Source organism: Hemicordylus capensis, chromosome 5 (genome assembly GCF_027244095.1).
Source record: "Hemicordylus capensis ecotype Gifberg chromosome 5, rHemCap1.1.pri, whole genome shotgun sequence".
Lineage (NCBI taxonomy): Eukaryota > Metazoa > Chordata > Lepidosauria > Squamata > Cordylidae > Hemicordylus > Hemicordylus capensis.
In genome coordinates this window covers 12,764,910-12,784,569 of record NC_069661.1, presented here as the reverse complement: position 1 = coordinate 12,784,569, position 19,660 = coordinate 12,764,910, and the positions used below count along the sequence as shown (strand labels likewise).

The window sequence follows — 19,660 nt, the reverse complement described above, 5'->3', positions numbered from 1 at the left end:
CCTGTTTAGTTCCAGCAGTAGAACTGCATGATGCATGTCCGCACATTTTCTCATCTTGTTAGATAAAAGAAGGGACTCAGACCATTTCAGGAAGAAGGCTGAGTTGGTTCCCTTTCCTTTTTTCAAGTCTTTTTCTGCTTTAAAGTCCTTGTTGACACCTTTTATTATTTTCTCATTAGAAGCGGATGCTGCTTTGCTAACTTGGGAGGAAGAATTTCCTGGCCTCTTTTTCTCTGCAAACCGAAAGCTTACAAACTGATGAGGAGTAAAACTTCATTGACAGCTCTAATCTGCCCTTTTCAATTGCCTGCAAATGTGTTCTGTAACTCTGCCGCCCTTCTATATCTGTTCCTGCTTCAGATTCAGGGCTCCTGTACCGAGAGCAGTAATATTTCTGATGGAGTAGACAATGAGGCTGTTCTCATGAGATCTCGGCAGTACTGTGGCGCCGAATGCAGGGCCACCTTAGGCCAGCTCCCGGGATCCCTACAGCGCCCATCACTTTGGGGGATCCCCCAGTGCTTGGCGCTCGGTGCACTGTGTGATGCTTGGAGGCTGGGATAATGAGTCCCATCCTCAGAGTGGTCTGTCCTGAGCAGGGCTGATCGTGTGGGAGCACGCTCCACGCTCCCACCAAGGACAGGTCAATCATGGGGGGTGGGGGAAGGCAAGGTTTACAAAGCCTCCCCCCACCCGCCCGGTAAGTAGTGTGAATGGCCCCAATGTCTTTGTTCTGAATTTGTACCCTGTCTTTTGTTGGAGGCTGAGGATGAGTACAAATTCATTCATTCATTCAAAATATTTCTATACCACCCAAAACTTGCGTCTCTGGGCGGTTTACAGTGAAAATCATTTAAAACCTCATATCAATTAACAATGGCAATCATTTAAAACAGGGATTCTCAACCTTGGGTCCCCAGATGTTATTGGACTTCAACTCCCATAATCCCCAGCCCCAATGGCCTTTGGTTGGGGATTATGGGAGTTGAAGTCCATCAACATCTGGGGACCCAAGGTTGAGAATCTCTGATTTAAAACATTAAAAAACATTTAAAACCCAGTATTAAAAAATTTAAAACTATAAATGGAAGCCCCATGCAGACATAACACTTTATCATGGTCAGTTTCTTTAACCCTGGCTAAGATCCAAAACATAAGTGGTGCCACAGCTTAGCTGGCAGAGCTAAGAACTGCCCTCCAAAGGGCATGCATGCATAAGGAGACAATTGCAAGCAGATCGTCTGGAGAGCAAGGGAACAGCTCTGCTGGTTGCTAAGGGCAGATGTAGTGCATGATTAGTGCAAGCCACAGCTTCTCACCCTGGTTTCTGACTCTTGATTCCGCAGAGCTTCCATGCATGCTCAGTCCATGCAGGTCAGTGCATGTGGATGGAGAATGCACCCTAAAACATACCAGATGTGCTCTCTGGCTGCACATTTCAGAAGACTGATAGTGGTGGACAAGTTGCATTTCAGGGAAGCCTGCTTTCCATTACTTATTCTTTCATTCAGTACCGCTTGATAAGTTTGTGCTGAACCCCAGGGGTTCTTGGAACACATTCTGCGAACTACTCCATGAGGCACTTGTTCCCTGCCTCTAAGATCGGAGCCAGGGCCTCGGCAGTTGCCTCCTCCATCCTTATTTGCATGGCAGATGTGTGCATTGGGATTGTAGGGAGGCCCTAAGCAGCTGGGTATGTAGACCCCAAGGACACATAACCAGACAGTGTATTTCTACAGCCAGGCATGCCTGTGAAGTATTTTGCGGCGAACAATGATACTGTATGAGTAGTGGAAGAAAGGAACATCTCAAGATATACCTCACTGGCCACAGCATGCATTCAGATTGTGTGTGCTGCCTGAATAAAATGTAAGTTCATAATTTATCTGCAAAGGAAATGCTGAATGCTACGCATATGGTGTTGGCTGGAACAGCAAAGATGAATGATGACAGTTAGATTATCCTTCCATCTGTACTTTTTTAATAGAATGAAATGTGGAAACTTTCTCTCTTCAAGCATCTGATATCAATTCATCACCTTGAGACAGTTTGAAGTTAAACTCTTTTCTTATGCAATGTCCACCAACAATATATCAGAGAATGGTGGGGTCATACTTTGTTTCATAAATGTTTGTCTCCTTCTTCCATTACGCTTATCATTCTAATCTCATACGCCACTGCAGACATTCATTAATAATACTGAAAAAGCAAATAACTCTGGTTGTGAATATATTTGTACTTACACAATTCCATTAAAATGACTTGGACTCTCTCTTTCTATCCCTGTCGGTAAGGGTATATAGAGTATATGGTGAATGGGTATATAGTCATTGTCACCTTGAATCTTTGTTTTCATGGTGACTTATATAAGGTATAAATCCAATCTGAGACTGGTGGATGCAACTATATATATTGTAAACATATGCATTTGTGTCAGGGATGGATGGTGTTAGTACTGGCCTTATAATATTTTCACTTATCCTGTATGGAACTCTATATGGTCATTCCTCAAATACTGAGACTCTATAGTGATCTGGACTCTGTCACGACTAAACTGATGCCTAAGGGAATGCCAGCATGCAACTCCTCTTTTCCCCAAAAGAAAAGTCATCTAGAGAGAGAGAAGCGGTACTGTCATTCATGTTAAAAGGAGAAAATGGGTGAGACTAAAGCTGAAATACTATAAAATGCTATATAAAATGCTAAAATTAAACTGTGAGACCTTGTGCTGTATTGAGCCTGCTTAGATTTTGCTGCCTGTTAAGACCTGAATTTTACATGCTGTCATGCAGAACTTGGCAATCTTATGTGTGATAACAGAGTGGGAGAGAGGCATAGAATTGGCTTGAGCAACCTGGGGACTTGCTTATGGGCAATAGATGAGGACATTCTCTGTTGTTTCAACTTGCACGGAATTGCAGGGGCATGTGCATTCCGAGAAAGGGGTCCTCTTGTATCTGCCTTCTAGCACAGCTGAAGGGAGAATGCTCCAAAGCGGACCAGAGTGAAGGCCGTTCTGTGTTCTGGGGCTTGCAGCTGCATGAGGTATACAGCAGGAGATGCAATGCATCTTAGTCTTTCATTGATGAGGATTTTTGGGACCATGCCTCGATTGGTTTGGTGCTCTGTGTCCATTATGCATAGTTTGATTAGTGTTTTTACCTGAACATAAGAACAGCCCTGCTGGATCAGGCCCAGGGCCCATCTAGTCCAGCATCCTGTTTCACACAGTGGCCCACCAGATGCCTGTTTGTAGCCCATGGAAAGTAAGGGTGGTGGGAAAGTCCCAGGGATGACATTGTTGTCAGACGTGTCCGTTTCCAGGTGGACTGGTATTTGCCCTGTATTGTTAGGGAGGCTAGACCCAGTGGGGCGAGGGATAATTTAAGTGAATATCGAAATTATAAAATATGCACCTCATCCCTACAGATTACGAAATTGGGATTAGGACAGGGTTAGTCTGTGACATGGGACAGAGCAGCCTACGGAAGCAGACTAGATGGCTTGCCTAGGCATTCAGATATCAATTTAGTAAATCAGTGGCTCTTCATCAGCCCAGTTTCTGTTGAGGAAAGAATAGACAAGCTTTCTATATAACTAACAGATGGCACATACAAAGCTGCGTTATACCGAGTCAGACCATTGGTCCATCAAAGTTGGTACTGTTGACACTGACTGGCGGTGTATCTGCAGGGTATCAGGCAGTAGTCTCTTCTAGCCTTACCTGGAGTTGCTAGGGATTAAACCTGGAGCCTTCTGCGTGCAAAGCAGGTGCCCTATCACTGAACTATGACTCCATCTCCCTTGAAAGATAGCCTGCCTGTTTTGTGTCCTGAATTTACAGGTCAGACTTGTTTGCGTTAATTGGCCTAATGAGACTACTGTGTTTCTCTCTTTTGTGCAGCTGAAGAACAAATTCATGAAGAAGTTACCTCGGGACGCTGAGGCCTCCAACGTGCTAGTTGGAGAGGTCGACTTCTTGGAAATTCCTTTCATTGCCTTCGTTCGGCTGCAGCAAGCAGTTATGCTCGGTGCTTTAACAGAGGTCCCTGTACCCACCCGGTAAGAGAGACTCTTGAAGTGCACTGCTGTGCTACTCAGCGTGAAAGAAGGGAGGAAAAACCTCTTTTCACATTTAAAATAAGCACTCTGTTGAACAGAGGAAAATCTCATTGTTCCACGTACAGTTCCTGGAAAACCTTCTTTTATGGCATTCTTTTGAAAAATGTATTGGCCTAACTGCCGCAACCAGTCTTTTTGTTCCCAGTGGAAAAATAATGTTTGAAACCCTTGAAATATCATAGAATTGCTATCCTCCAATGTTTCTGGGAAAAGACTGGTCTGTGGGAAGAAGAGGCGGATGAGCCTGGTTCCCCTGGCTACAAACACTAGGAGCCCTTTCTCACGATCAGGGAGAAGGGCCTGAGGGTAGGCGGTGGGGAAGGCTGCTTAAACTTACCTTCCCCACAGACGACCGCTCCTCCATTGCTGGGAGTGCTCCCCCCATGCCCAGTTGAACTACCACTGGCCCAGGCAGTGCAGAGGGTCAGGGCACACCGTTCTGGCCCCGGGAAATCCCATAATATACCATGCAAGTGTGAGGTGCATTGTGGGAATCCCAGCAGCGACAGCTGGGCTCCCATCACTGCTACGGTGCTAAAAGCAACTGGCGCTGCACATGATGGAGAAAATGGGGCTAAGGGAGAGCTCACTCCCTTAACGTTGTTTAGGAGGCTGGCTCCACAGGTGGGTTTGCCGCCGAAGCGCCACCAAGATCAGGTGCGATCCCAGCGGTTCTTTCGAGCAGCCAAGATCAGTCTTAGCTTCCTTAGCCCAGTCTTGGCTATGTGTGAGAACAGCCTCTAGCTCCAGGGAAGCATCACTTGTGGTGATTTAGTGCAGGGATTCTCAACGTTGGGTCCCCAGATATTATTGGACTTCAGCGTTGAGAATCCCTGATTTAGTGGATCTTGGAGTAGAGTTATTTCATGCATTTATTTAACAATATTTTTATATTTTTAGGTATATATACCTTTGTGTCACAAATGCCCACCCCCAAAACTTCTGTTTTGCCGCTGCCTCCCATTAGTGGACCTCAAACTTTTTCTGTATTATTTTTTTTTAAAGTATATGGAAGCCTGAAGTCTGCCTGCCCCTCCTCTAAAGGAGTTCCCATTGCCACATTACAAACCTCTTTGTTAAACTAAAGGGAGTTTGTGAGATGGTGTGGAAGGATTTGGAAAACCGTGAAATATTCCATTGGTTGCATCGAAAGCGGCTCCTTGGATTCTATCCTATGGCCCAGGGGTTCCCACTCTTTGCTCCCCAGATGTTGTTGGACTACAACTCCCATCATCCCTAGCCACGGCAGTCCAGATCTGGGGACCTAAGGTTGGGAACCCTTGCCATGGGCCAATGTTATCCAGAATGGCATTTCTTTTTTCCTTCATCCTTTTCATTGGCGCCTAACGTTTTTGTTTTTGCATAGATAATATCACATTGCATATTGCATTAATATGAATAATCACACACTTGGCACGACAGTAATAGAAAACCATCTGGTTGGTATAAAAATACTAACTTGATTTCAGGCAGTAGTCTAATATTTCCTATTAGCATGCAGAACATATCTGGGAGGGCCTGGAGTTTTCTGCTAATTATGGCAACTATGTTCAAATTATTGGCTTGAAATAAACGAGGGGTCAGGCAGACTGAATAATCAGGGACAGTTTTATTCCTCGATGTGTTCAAAGGCTTTTGTCAGAGGACAATAGCTTGCAGGCCATAGGTGGAAGGGAGGGATCATGGGCAAGAAGGCATCGGTGGAGGAAAGGGATAGGAGGAGCTGCCTGAGAAGGCACTACCAGTCTATTGCTGGGATTGTTTAATGATCAAGGCATTCTCATCTGCTTCCCAGTATATCTCTGTAGAGCATCAATAGGCATTTCGGAGGATGGATGCAGACATTAGGGGAGATAGGTGGCTGACACCAAAAGCAGCCCCAAGTTGCTTCTTCCTCCTCTGTCACAATACTGTCTAGTAATACAAAATGTGTGATGTGATGTCACAGAACTATGAGTTTTCCCTCTTCTGGTGAGGTGACTGTTTTTGGCAGCTGATGCTGGTATCTTCCAATGTCATTTCCACGTGGGAAAATGTGTTTTCATGAACAGGAAATGCATTAATACCTCACTTTACATGACCCAGAGCTAAGCACCGAAAACTAGTACTCTGGGGCTTAGCTCCAGAAAAAAAATTAAACCCATCTTATACATTAAACACTTGCTTCGCCCATAGAGTTGGTTTGTGGCAGCAACTGGTTTTTTTTAGGTGACATCCAACAGCTTTTGCTGCTTGCAAGCAGATCATAGCTTCTTCACTTGAAAAGAATATATATAGATTGCAAAACTTTATGCCTATACATAATGGCGGGTGGATGCTAAAAGAGACTGGACTGTAGGAAATGAATAATCTCCAATAAACCATTACAGGGCCATTTTTATTCTGCAGGAGAAATATTATTATTTACTGAGTGTTTGGTCTTTTCCTAGATCAAGCATTAGTAGTAATTGGAGTAGGGAAGTTCATTTAGACTTCTTTTGGTGCATAATAATGAGCCATTTCCAGCAGCTGCCTCCTGTGAAATCCCATCAAGGAACTCCCAGGAGGACACATGCTGACTTTAATGGGAGCATCTCAGCAAACAATTCTGGTTATGACTCTTGCTTGAATGAATTCTAAAAAGAGTCTGACTGTCCACCACCTCATGTACGTTTGTTCTCTTTTGTCCTTTCTCCATATATCTATATCTCTGTGTCTGAGTGTCGCTCTGTGTGTGTGTGTGTGTACACACACACACACACACACACACACACACACACACACACACACACTCTGATATATATAATTTTAAATTTGCTTTTTTGCAGATGCATGCTTAAAAGCAGTCCTTGATATCAAAATTGCAGAATTTCAAACTTTTTTTTAAAAGAGCAGCATTGAAACTAGCCCTTAAATGCCTGTCATATTTTAAAGGTTACTACTTTCCCAAAAGCAGGTGTTTCCAACCTTGGGTCCACAGATGTTATTGGCTTACAGCTGCTTTTGTGGCTGATAGTCACCCAACAACATCTGGGGACCCTAGCTTTGTGTAAGCCCTTGAGATTGCCTTTCCAACCTCGATCCAATTCTTAAATAAAAGATCCAATTCTTAAATAAAAGAGCCAACATGGACTTAGTTTGCTATGGCAGCAGGGGAATAATTGAAGTCCAAGTAAATTATTGAAGACTACCTACTTCATTCAGAATGGGAGATCTAGTTTCAAGTCTCATTGCAGACCACGAAATAGCTAGAGTGGTCTGTTGCCCTGTACTATGGGGTGGCTTAAAGTGGATTATACATAAAACCAAACCCTACGTGTTGGCTCTTGGCCCTTTTCTTCTGTCACTATTAGTCAAACACCCGTGTACCTTAAGCATTTATTGATAGAAATATCAGCGTCCTTAACCTGGGATCTTTGTTAAGAACCCCAGAGGTGGCCAGCTTAACCATACAGGGGAAATATTTTCTATCTGTTCTTTAGTAGCCCAGCCAATTTCAATTGCGCTGTGATTAAAATTTTGCCTACACGTTTCCTTGTAAAGTCATGTATTCAAATGTATGAGAAAGATCCTGTTCTTCAATGTTATATTTCTCTTTGAGTTTTGTACATATAATGGCCTGAACATCCACGAGTCCACATCCTCACATAGCAGTGAAACAATAGCTGCTGGGTGGCAGTGGTTTTATTATTATGTCAGAATACATGTCTAGTCTCTGATCTGCTGTCTGGGGAACAGAGTCACCCCCATTTAGTGGCACTTAATTTTGGCTATATCAAACCCATTATATCTTTGCTGTCCCTCCGTGGGAGTTCTGGACCACAGTGTACTTTGTGGGGGGGGGGGGGGATACATAATTTGCATAATTTGTTCCTCTGCACCCAGTCAGTGGGCACTGATATCTCTGTGGAGTTAATGATATAACAAGCTTCCCTACATCTTGTTTTGTTTTTTACTGCTACTTGTATAGATTTTATGAATCTCTATGCTCCATTGCTTTATCTAATGTCGAGGGTACAAACTTTACAGTGCAGATTGTATCTTTTTTGTCAAAGGAAATCTTGAATCATAACAATGTTTTTCCCCCTTTTCTGCCGGGGTCAGGTTTCTCTTCATTTTGTTGGGTCCCAAAGGCAAAGCTAAATCGTATCACGAGATTGGCCGCGCCATTGCCACTCTGATGTCTGATGAGGTAATTGGCCTTCTTTATTCATCGGCGTTATGCATTATTGCTGTTTACTGGTACCCACAGTTGATCCCACCCCTAATCTAACAAGGCTTCCAGAAAGTGTTCAGTGCAGATGTGGGTGGGTCTCCAGGGACAGTGCTTTGAAGGCCATCCCATATTTACATGGCTAACCCTTCCCCTTGCAGCCCGCTGCAGCCAATCGTGTTTCTGGGGGGGTGGGGGGGCTGTATGCGGCGATGGCAGCCCAACAACTTCGATTGCAGTTTGCCACTAAAGAGCAATCAAGCAGTAAGGTCAGGGATTACTTTCAGTAGGAAGTGACTGGTGGGAACAAGGTGCTGAATCCTTTCCCTGCCCTCCATTCTCCCCCACCAATCCCTTCAACACAGGAAGCCTGTGTTGGTCCGTGTAGCGCAGTACTGCCTGCACTGACTAGCAGCTGCCGTCCAGGGTTCCAGGGAGGAGTCTTTCCCAGCCCCACCTGGATGGACCTTCTGCATGCCCACTGGGCTGCAGCCCCATCTCCAGCGCTTCCCTCAGCTACTCTTTGCCCAGTTGGGCTCCAGATCCGGAAATGAGCCTGGTGGAAGGAAAGCCACCTTGGGAAGGGGTTGCAGGAGGAAAGCTGCTGTAGGGGAAAGCAGGGGGGCAGGGTCATTCCCCCTCCTCTACTGTTCCTGCCATCAGTAACTGGTAAGCCTGGAGTGTTAGGACTTGTATGTGAGATATAGGGGAGCTCTCTAGCTAGGAAGGAGACTAGCTGTGTCTTGTGGTAGCAAGCATGACTTGTCCCCTTAGCTAAGCAGGGTCCGCCTTGGTTGCATATGAATGGGAGACTAGAAGTGTGAGCACTGGAAGATAGTCCCTTTAGGGGATGGAGCTGCTCTGGGAAGAGCAGCTAGGTTCCAAGTTCCGTCCCTGGCTTCTCCAAGATAGGGCTGAGAGAGATTCCTGCCTGCAACCGTGGAGAAGCCGCTGCCAGTCTGTGAAGACAGTACTGAGCTAGATAGACCAATGGTCTGACTCAGTCTTTGGCAGCTTCCTGTGTGAACAGGAATGATGGCTGAAAGAGCAGTGAACCTGTCTGCAAGGTAGCTGAGGCTGATCCATAGAGCTGGGCAGAACAGCCATTTAATCAGCTAGGCAGCAACTGTGGGATCTCATACAAGCCTCCCAGCCCCACCCTTTCTGGTATATCCGTGGAAGCCCTGCTTTGATTGGGGTCCATGGAGGGCCACCCTTCCTGGCAGCTCTCCTGAAGCCCATGCTGGCTGAGCTGACTCTTCCCAGGCCCAGCAGGTCTTGTGGTCTGCGGAGGGGTGTGTGTGCTCCCCGTTGTCTTCTGAGGATGTCCCATTTGACTGAGGGTCCAGAAGGTGGCAGGTCCTGAAATGCAGATCCTTTTGGCTATCTAGTAATGCCCTGTGTTCCAACCTAAACGTAGGTCTGCTACCATCATGTGTAGAATTCTTAAGGCACTTTAGGTCTACATCTTGCAAATCATGGTTTGTGAAACGGACAGCAGGAACTCTCGGTGGCTGAGCAGCCACCAAGAATAGGGATCTGATTGCACATGGGTGTTGGCACTTGAGGATTACTCCATGGAGAGCCACCCTTCCTGGTGGCTCTCCTGAAGGATAGGGTTACTAAGGAGATATCCTGAGGGCCAAACCACGTATTGAGGCTGTTCGCACAACCCCAAACTGGGTAGGACAAGTGACCTACCCGGGTTTGGGAGCGCTGCATGTGCCCAATTCTCAGTTTTGTGGAAGTAAACAACTAGGTAGGAGGAGGGAGAAGGGATTGTGTGGGAGGCAGGAGCTGGACAGGACAGCTTTTCCTCCTCCCTTGGTCAAAAGCTGGGTATGAAAGCTGAGTGGGATGGCCCAGCTCCTCTCTCCCACACAGTCTCTTCTCCCTCCTCCTCCCTTGGTTTCTGCTCCCACACAACCAAAAATTGGGAGTGCGCACAGCCCCCAAACCTGAGTAGGACACTTGCCCTACCCAGTTTCTGGTTGTGTGAACAACCTCATTGTGTGAATCCCCCCCGCCCCAGTAAATCAAATACTAGCTGCAGGGAGTGTGGTCAGGATGGGATCACAGTGTGTGTGTGTGTGTGGGGGGGGGGCGAATCTAACCCTTTCCTGCAGTGCCATGTCCTCAATGGAAATGATCCCTAAGAGCTGCTGCTGGCCCCAGGAAGGGAAGCTTCCTTTGGCACCAGTAGAAGCTTCTCTCCTGCAGCTGCAGTTTGGCTTTTATAAGTCTGAGAAATTGTGACAAAAGACCTTTGAGAAGAAGCGGCCTGTCAGTTTGGCTGGTGGCCGTTTGGTCCCTGCTGGGTTCCCCCCCCCACACATTTCTAGAAAGCTGTTCTGGAAGGGGTCTTCTGCTTCCCCCCCTCTCCTCTAGGTATTCCACGACATTGCCTACAAAGCCAAAGACAGGCAGGATCTGCTCGCTGGCATCGATGAGTTCCTGGATGAAGTCATTGTGCTTCCCCCTGGGGAGTGGGACCCCGCCATCAGGATAGAACCGCCCAAGACCCTCCCGTCTTCTGACAAAAGGTAGCAAAGATGCCTGCTAGAGGCCTTGTTGCAGTCGTGGAATGCAGAGTCACTGAGCGGACATGCGGTCCCAGTGTGGGGTCGAGCTGGTTGCACTCCTGCTAGCTGAGCAAAGAGGCACCTTTTGAAAGTGGTGGTTTTCTTTATTTAGCCAGGGGAGAGCAGCTGGCCCTATCCAGCCCCAGCACAGCATCCCTCAAGGGGTTGCTGCTGGTGTCTGTTTCTTTTTCCATGGTGAGTCCTTTGCGGACAGGGAGCCAGCTTGATTTGTCCTTTTTCTATGCAAACCGCTTTGAGGACTTTTGGTATTCATAGTAGTAGTAGTCGACTCTGAAAGCTCTTTGGCTTTGAAGCCAAATGGACTCAAACTGTGGCCTTGAAAAGGACAGAAGACTATTTGGAGTACGCTTTTAAGTTGGCAACCAGCAAGCAGTGTCTGGCTTGTGGAGGTCTGACTTGTGTCCCCAGGGGTTATTTTGAGGGTGGTCCGGGCACAAATCCCTTCCACCACTACTTTAGGCATATGACATTGTGGCAGCAGCACAATAACTTTCCAGGTGGGTTCTGAAATAGGAATGATAAAGGTGGAATGGAAGGAGGAGGAGACCAGGAGTGAAATCAGATGTGCGGTTGCCTGCAGTGTTCAGCACTAGACTGGGCCACTTTCCTGTGTGGGGTCTTTACTTCTATTGCGGATATTTATATTCTGCTTTTAGTAGTACTTATCATGGTTTACATATACAAATAAGAAAATAATAAGGTGGTTCCTTTTCCCAAAGGGGCTCACTATCTAGAAAGATGTATAAGGTAGACAGCAGAAGTAGCCACTGGAGGGATGCTGTGTTGGGGCTGGATTGGGCCAGTTGTTCTCTCTCTACTACATGTAAGAGAATCACCACTTTGAAAGGTGCCTCTTTGCTCAGTTAGCAGGGGTAGCTGTAAATACCTTAGTTTACAGGCGCTCCAAAAACAAAAGCTGGAGTCACAGCACAATTCCCCCAGCGTTGTGAGCCCAGTTAGTTCCCTTGTTTTGAATCGCTCTGGGCTCCTTGGAGGAAGAGCGGGATAGAAAACTAAGTAAATAAATAAATATAATTGACAGACGTAGTAATCGGCAAATCAGATGCTGACCTGCTAGGTTTCCATGCACTTCCCGCCCCCTCCCAATGCCTTAGGCAGCCCGCCTGCCTTTAAACACAATGTTTAAGCATGTCTGTATGGTCATTTAAAAAAATCATCTTCCTATCTGGAATCCAAGCCCTCACTGCGTTCTCAATTCTTCCTTTCTGCACAGGAAAAACATGTATTCAGGTGGCGAGAATGTGCAGATGAATGGAGACACTCCTCACGATGGGGGGCAGGGAAATGGGGGGCACGGGGACTGTGAAGAATTGCAACGAACGGGCAAGTAAGTGTTCAAAGATTCTGTCATAGCAAAAAACATGTTGCTCCTTTGAAATGAACACTCACAAAGCACATATTGGATCTTGTCAGATCTCTCTCTCTCCCTCCCTCTCTCTCCCTCTCTCCCTCTCTCCCTCTCTCCATTCTCCCTCTCTTTCTCTCCCCTCTCCCTCCCCACCTCTCTTTTGGCCTTGACGCATGTACATGTGACATACTGTTCTTCTCTCTCTCAGATTTTTTGGTGGGTTGATCAAAGACATCAAGAGGAAAGCCCCTTTCTTTGCGAGTGACTTCTACGATGCATTCAACATTCAAGCCCTGTCTGCCATTCTCTTCATTTATCTGGCTACTGTAACCAACGCCATCACTTTCGGAGGGCTGCTAGGAGACGCTACGGACAACATGCAGGTTAGCTGAACGACATGTAGGGTGTTCCACCTATGGAGCAATTTTGACCACTGCCTCTTCCTCCTTTCTTCTCCTTCTTTCTCCTTCCTTCTTCCTTCTTCCTTCTTCAACAAACAGGTTTTAGGAGGAATGTTGACATAGAAAAAGAACAACAAGAAAATGGTTCCCTGTCCAGAAGAGGCTAAAAGTCCAAAAAGAAACGCAAGGTAGACATCAGCAACAGTTCCTGGAAGGATGCTGAACTGAGGTCAGATAGGGCCTTCATTGATACTTCTGTGCTCAAGTAGCAGGACCATGCTAGGCTTAGCACAAGTTGAACATTTGAGGAGAGGGAGAGTGGTGGGGAAGGATACTGAACTGGCAATCCAATACGCCAGGGGTTCTCAAACGTGGGTCCCCAGATGTTGTTGGACTACAACTCCCATCATCCCCAGTCATGTTGTGGCTGGGAATGATGGGAGTTCCAACATCATCTGGGTGCTTTCCAGATTAGACCCTGCAATGGGGTCAGGGCGTATCTCTGAAGTGAGATTCCACACTTCCTGTGTTGTGACACCACAGTCCCTACGCGGACAGCAGGGTGCCGTTCACATTTCCAATGCCTTGTTTCAAATTTAATCACTGCAATATAGTGCTATGACATCGTATATCTGGCGTAAAGATGGTGCAGTTTCTTCGGGTTGTTAGTTTCCGTGAGACTGCTCCCCCTGCTGTTTACATTTTGAATATGATTTGCCTGAACGGAAGCATTTTGCTGCTGTTGAGGGGCTAAACTGGAAAGCACCCTGGGGACTCATGATTGAGAACACCTGCTGTAAGCATTTCTGTATATGTCAGTAGGAGCAGCGACCTGTCCTTTACATTTGCATAACTTAACTTTACAATGGTATAGCGTGTATTATCTCAGACAAAGCCTGTAGCCCCAATTAACCTCTCTGCCAGGCATGAACAGGGACATGGTAGCTACAAGCCAGTGCAAGTGCTAGAACTTGAAGCAACTTCTTACAAATTCCCCGTAAGATTGGATTATACTCTATCTAGGCTTTAACCTGTGTTTCTTAATGTGCTTCTTTTCAGTTGGGAGAATTTGTGCAAGTGGAATCATACATAAATAATAATAATAATAAAGTAAAGAATAATAATCAAGAATAAGCATGGGCAACCGGTTTATTAGCCAAATCCACAATCCTCAGAGCTCTTGTCCCTCTGAAGGTGGGTGGCAAGTGATAAGGAGGGAGGAGAATACTATCCTGGAATATAGTGTTGATCTTTGTGACTGCTGCTATACTCTTAGGGAGATCATGGCTAGAAGATAAACTAGTGTTTAATTTTTAGAGAGACAGGAATTGGGATTCAGGGAAGCTGAGATGTGGTACCCTTTGACTGGGAGCCCCCCATCATAGAAGAGCAATGTACTGTGTGATTATTTACAAGGACGTGAAAAGCACTCTGTGCCATGCTCTTGGTTGGCACCTTAGTTTCCACATCATCCGTCTCCTAGGTCCAATCTTGGCATTCAGCAGGGGTTCTAAAATAAGTGGAAGCCCCAGCTGCCTTTGCTCAGATTTAAGCCCTGAGGTTTCTTGATGTAGATTTAACCCAGGACTGATGTTAGCTCCAGAAAGGAACAAAGGATGCTATTCATGTAAAGTTGTTGGCTTTCGAAACAGGAACTCCCAACTGGCCTGTGTATAGGAAGCAAAAATCTTGTTAAGTTCCATTTTGAGGGAAGCCCAGCCTGGGTTGGGCTGTGCATGAGAGCCACCAGGATTGATCCTAATTCTGGTGGGGTAGCGCCACCTAGCCCAGATTTCTAACCCGGCTTTTAGCGGGGATTAAGGGAGCGAGCATGCCCATGCTCCAGGATGCCCATGCTCCATGTCCATGCTCCAGGATCGTGTGTCTTGTTGGGCTGCAGGCAGCCTGAGAAGACACAGAGATGGGCTCCTAGAGTGCCCATCTTCTGGCAGGGAGAGTCCCCCAGTGTGGTGTGCGGTGCATTGTGGGATTCCTGGAGGCTGGGACATTCCCGTCCCTCTGGAACCCGATCATCTGGGAGCACGGTCCATGCTCCTAGCACACTTTTACTCATCGTCTGGGGGGAAGGTTGTGTTTGTGCAGCCTTCCCCCCACTTGTCTGCCCACCTGCCTAGTAGGCTGTGTGAATAGCTCAATTGAGTCTTCAGCAGACTCAATTGACCTAAGCAAAATTAATCTGTTTACATTAAATTCTAGGAGATGGGAAGATAAACCGTTATCAAGTACTATGAACACATTCTTTGTCTGTCTGTCTGTCTGTCTGTCTCTCTCTCTCTCTCTCTCTGTTTCTCATCAAATATTTGTTCTCAATGAGAAGGAAGTTAGCTTAACAAATACCTCTCTGGTTCCTTTACCTCTTCCAGAACTTCCTGGTCTGCAAGGCTTTGCTTATCCTTTAACTGTTTAGACCTCGTCTTTCATCATTCAGCTATGACAACTTACCCTGGCTCTATTTTGGTTCACTTACCCTTCCACTTTGCTCTGCCCTTTGTATTTGTGCAAATTTTACATTTTTAGATATATTAAATATTGATTGATTGATTGATTGAATATATTAAATATATTAAATATTTAAGTGAATAAAGCAAAGGAGTTCTATGCAAGAAATGGTGATCTATTCTATGACCTTCTAGAGTCAGAGTCAAATAGTTTTAAAATCAATGGAGAGAAACCATACATGTGTAGCAAGGGCATTAGCCCTCGTTTGGTGAAGCGCAGTTCATGGCCAGTACTAGGGTGTGAGTCAGCTGGACCTTTGCCTTGGGCATAGTTAGGGAAAGAGGGATCCAGTGGAAAAGCAGGTGAAAGGAAAAGCATGTTAACTCTGGAAATGCACATGATATCCAGTGCTAAACACCCCTCACTTTTCACCCAGAACATGCCTTTTTGTTGAATGGTGCATCTTTTAAGGCAGAGATGTTGGGTGGGATGGGGCAGTGATGGAGTTCCCTTGCGGTTGCAACCTCCCAGTTGTGAGGCTTCTGAGGGAGGAGGGAGGGAATGACTGGGAGGGTAAACTACAGGGGGCAGTGGGGGTTCTTGTTGACACCTGTCTTCTGTTTGGATACCAGCAAAAACCTGGAGCCTTCCTTGGCTCAGTTAGTGCCAGGGGCAACCTGGCATCTCTCAGCCCCAGATCTATGGGCAGAACTCATCGCAGGATGGCCCAAAGCAAATCCACAGTCTCCCAGCACATCCACCTGTGCCCCCTACCCCTGATGTAGCCAACCATCATCCAGTACCACCAGATGTCCATATCTGTGTAACTTGTATAGGAGCCCAGGCACACACAGTCCAGTTGAGGATGGCCTGAATCATGTGGTCATTTCTCTGGTTTTGTTACTTTTTAACAGTGGTTAAAATACCATGCAGTGGCATGGTTTGGACCAGCACTTCTTGGGTTTTAAACATGTAGGTTCTATACAAGCAGGGGCAGAGAGCTGGTCTTGTGGTAGCAAGACCTGCTTACTGAGCAAAGAGATAACTCTTAAAGTGGTGATTCTCTTATATTTAGCAGGGGGAGAGCAACTGTCCCTATCCAGCCCCAGCACAGCATCCCTCCAGTGGCTGTTGCTGATATCTGCCTTATGTTTCTTTTTTTAGAATGTGAGCCCTTTGGGTAGAGGGAACCATTTTATTTATGTATTTTTCTTTGTAATCCGCTTTGTGAACTTTGGTTGAAGAGTGGTATATAAATATTCATCATCGTCATTGTCGTAGTAGTAATCAGCATGAATTGTCCGCTAAGCAGGGTCTGCCCTGGTATGCATTTGAAAGGGAGGCTATTCCCCTTAGGGGATGGGGGCCTCTCTGGGATGAGCATCTGCATGCAGAGGGTTTCAAGTTCCTTCCCTGGCATTTCCAAGATGGGGCTGAGAGAGACTCCTGCCTGCAACCTTGGAGATACTGCTGCCAGTCTGTGTAGACAATACTGAGCTAGATGAACCAATGGTCTCACTCGGGATAAGGTAGCTTCCTATGTTCTGCTTAGGGAGGTCTGGTAGGACCAGAGGCTGGTCTAGTGGGTGGGGTGGATGAGTGCAGTTCTGCCCCCTCACTGTGCGTAGCTTCTGTCCTCACAGATGCTTGCCAAAGGTGAGCTAGTCTCGCTTGTACGTTCAACGAAACCACACTGTTTTGCATTTGTTGACACACTGGAACATTTCTCCTCTGGCGGCTCTTTTTTAACTCTACAGACATGACTTTTGAAAAGAGTGGATTCTTGGGTGCTGCTTTTCTGCATATTTGTACTCTTCATATAGTAATTAGTTCAATATTAGCACTGACTCAGAAGTGCTTGAAGCATTTATCATTGCTGTGTCCCGTATTTTGACTTGCTAGCACAGAGAGAGGATGTTTGCTGCTGTTATGACCAGTATTTTTTGAGACCTTGCATCAAGGCTTCGTGTTTCTGAGAAAGAGGTAATAATAGATTATTGTAAACTCTGTAAACCAGAAGTGAGATTTATTTGGTGGTGGGTTTTTGTTTTGTTTTTTGCTGACAGCCAGACTAACAAGTGCTGACAGCCAGACTAACAAAGATGTTGCTCTAACTAGTTCCAGTACATTGGGAGCTTGATTCCAGCCTAGTGGAAACCTAGTGTAAACCTGTGCTGTGCCTCCTGCTGGAAAACCACTTCCTCCGGCCGTTGATGTTGTAGGGATCATTTCCACAAGAGTGCAGCTTTGTTGCACAAACATTGTTAGTCTGGATGTCAGCCATTGATCTATAGGATTTGTACCCCAACTTTCAACACACATGCTCACAAGGAGGTTTAGCAATCAATAAAAACCACAACACAATAATGAAAAAGAAACCCTCAATAAGTAAAATCCTCAAGCATAAGAACAGTAGGACCATCAGATGAGAAGAGCAATTAAAAATCATTAAGCTCAAGAGAGCTAACCAACTTTGGCAAGCTAAAGAGATCACAGAAATGGAACTGGGCAGACATGTCCAGGGAGAGTGTCCCACATTGTGGGGGCCTCTGCAGAGAAGGCCCTGTCCGCAGTAGCCATGTGCCTGACCTCAGAGGGCAGGTGTCCTGGCACACTGGCAAAGCCTTTGCACAGCCAGGAGTGCTCACTCATGGTGAGGTCACACTGCTGGGGCTGCCGAGGTTGATCGAAGCAAATGCTGGGGCAAGGCCACTGAAGAAGGTAGATACTGGGCAGCGGCAGAGTCTGGAACAAGGTAGCTGTTCAGGTCAGGAATAAGTCCGCAGATAGTGAGGCGGTTCAGGTCAGGAATAAGTCCGCAGATAGTGAGGCGGTTCAGGTCAGGAATAAGTCTGTAGATAGTGAGGCGGTTCAGGTCAGGAATAAGTCTGTAGATAGTGAGGCGGTTCAGGTCAGGAATAAGTCTGTAGATAGTGAGGCGGTTCTCACGAGCAGCTAAGACTGGGCTAACGAAGCCAAGCCCAGGCTTGCCTGCCGGTAAGAACCACCGGGAGGCACGTAGCTCCCAGTGACAAGCCCTTAACCACACCTCCCCGATGGTGTGTCAGCGCCAGCTGCTTGCAGCCACCCATTGCTGGGGGTGGGGAACCTCACAATGCACCACACCCCTGTGCATTGTGGGATTTCCAGGGGCCGGGACACACCTCCGCACTCCCTGTGGCAGTGGCAGACTATCTGGGCGCACAATCCACACGCCCAGGCGGTCCTCAGAGATCGTCTGCGGGGAAGGCAGGCTTCTGCAGCCTTCCCTGCCCCACCCAGCTGTGAGAACAACGTCAGTGTCAGGGAAACAGGAGCTGAGGAATTTGCTAGAGAGCTTGGAGGGGAGACTTCTTGATCTACTACCCCAGCTTCAGCAGAAGTGCCCAGGTAAGGAGCGCACTGCTAAGTCATGTGGTCTGGAGACAGGGAGTTAAAGCTCTAAATAAAGTAGTTTGCATAGGAAATCCATCAGGAAGATAGGTTGAGACCTACATGCCTTGCTGCTAGCTGCATACAGGAAGAGGAGAGGGAGAAGGGAGAAGTCGCACTCCTCAGGTGAGAGAATGGAACCTGAGACTATCAGTCTAACAAAGGGGAAGTAGAGTAGAGAAAGTGTAGCCAGATTGGGGATTCCCTTGCTCACTATCTCTACCCATAATGGTCAGTAGCGCTGCTGGTGCTAAGAGTCACTGCCATTAGCAGCTGCATCTCCAACAGAATTAAGTAGGGGTGTGTATGAACCTGTTCGGAGGCCCTTTTACGGGCCTCTGAACAGGTTCAAACACCAGGCAGTTCAGAGGCTTGAAGGCGGTGTGTGTGTGGGGGGGGGACAACCTTAAGGGCAGGAGAGGGTGCACTTGTCCCTCCCTCCGCCAGTGCTCCCTTTGTAAAGGCTCCATTGGGGCGGCAGCATACCTCCCTGCCTCCCCATTCCCTCATTGGCTGGAAGTGCCAGGTGCATGTGCGCATGCCGGGCTCACTCTCACGCCCAGTGTGCGCACGAGCGAGCATGACATGCATGCACATGCCCCTGGTGTGCGCACACGCACCCAGCACTTCCGGCCAAGGAGGGGAGGCTTGGTATTTACGAGGCTTGGTATTTTCATATTTGGTATTTTCAGATATGCCAGCCTCTCCTTTATTGCTTCTGTAAAGCAATAACTTCTGCTGCTAAGAATTTTGCCTATATTTAATTTTTTAAAAAAGAAAAATTCAGCCATTCCAGTTATTTCCCCCCTAAGCATAACAATTTTGTGAAAGTCCTGGAGGCTCTCTCTCGAGTGTCTCTGTTTTTCATTCCCCACCTCTTACAAGCAGCAAAGGGAAATTATGGTGTCCACAAAGGCTGAGATTTATGACTTGCTGTCAGAGGCACCTGATGAACTCCATTCCTAACATTGCCGTGTGACATAAAGTAAGGTTTGTTTGCTTTGAAACTTGGCTTGTAGCAAAAGAGTTGTTTATGGGAAGACAAACCTTAGAGAAACTTGTTTAACCATTATACTCGGGC

At 46.7% G+C, this 19,660-nt stretch overlaps 1 protein-coding gene across 9 annotated transcripts in view; it reads left to right on the top strand.

Annotated features, from left to right (window-relative positions):
* Positions 1-19,660, top strand: part of SLC4A4 (solute carrier family 4 member 4) — a 310,714-nt gene that overhangs the window by 211,453 nt on the left and 79,601 nt on the right. For all 9 annotated transcript variants that reach the window (XM_053252941.1, XM_053252940.1, XM_053252945.1 and 6 more), the window contains 5 exons: positions 3,905-4,062; positions 8,206-8,293; positions 10,703-10,857; positions 12,152-12,265; positions 12,495-12,669. In XM_053252941.1, the coding sequence (XP_053108916.1) occupies positions 3,905-4,062; positions 8,206-8,293; positions 10,703-10,857; positions 12,152-12,265; positions 12,495-12,669 (690 nt within the window). The remainder of the gene's footprint in view (positions 1-3,904; positions 4,063-8,205; positions 8,294-10,702; positions 10,858-12,151; positions 12,266-12,494; positions 12,670-19,660) is intronic.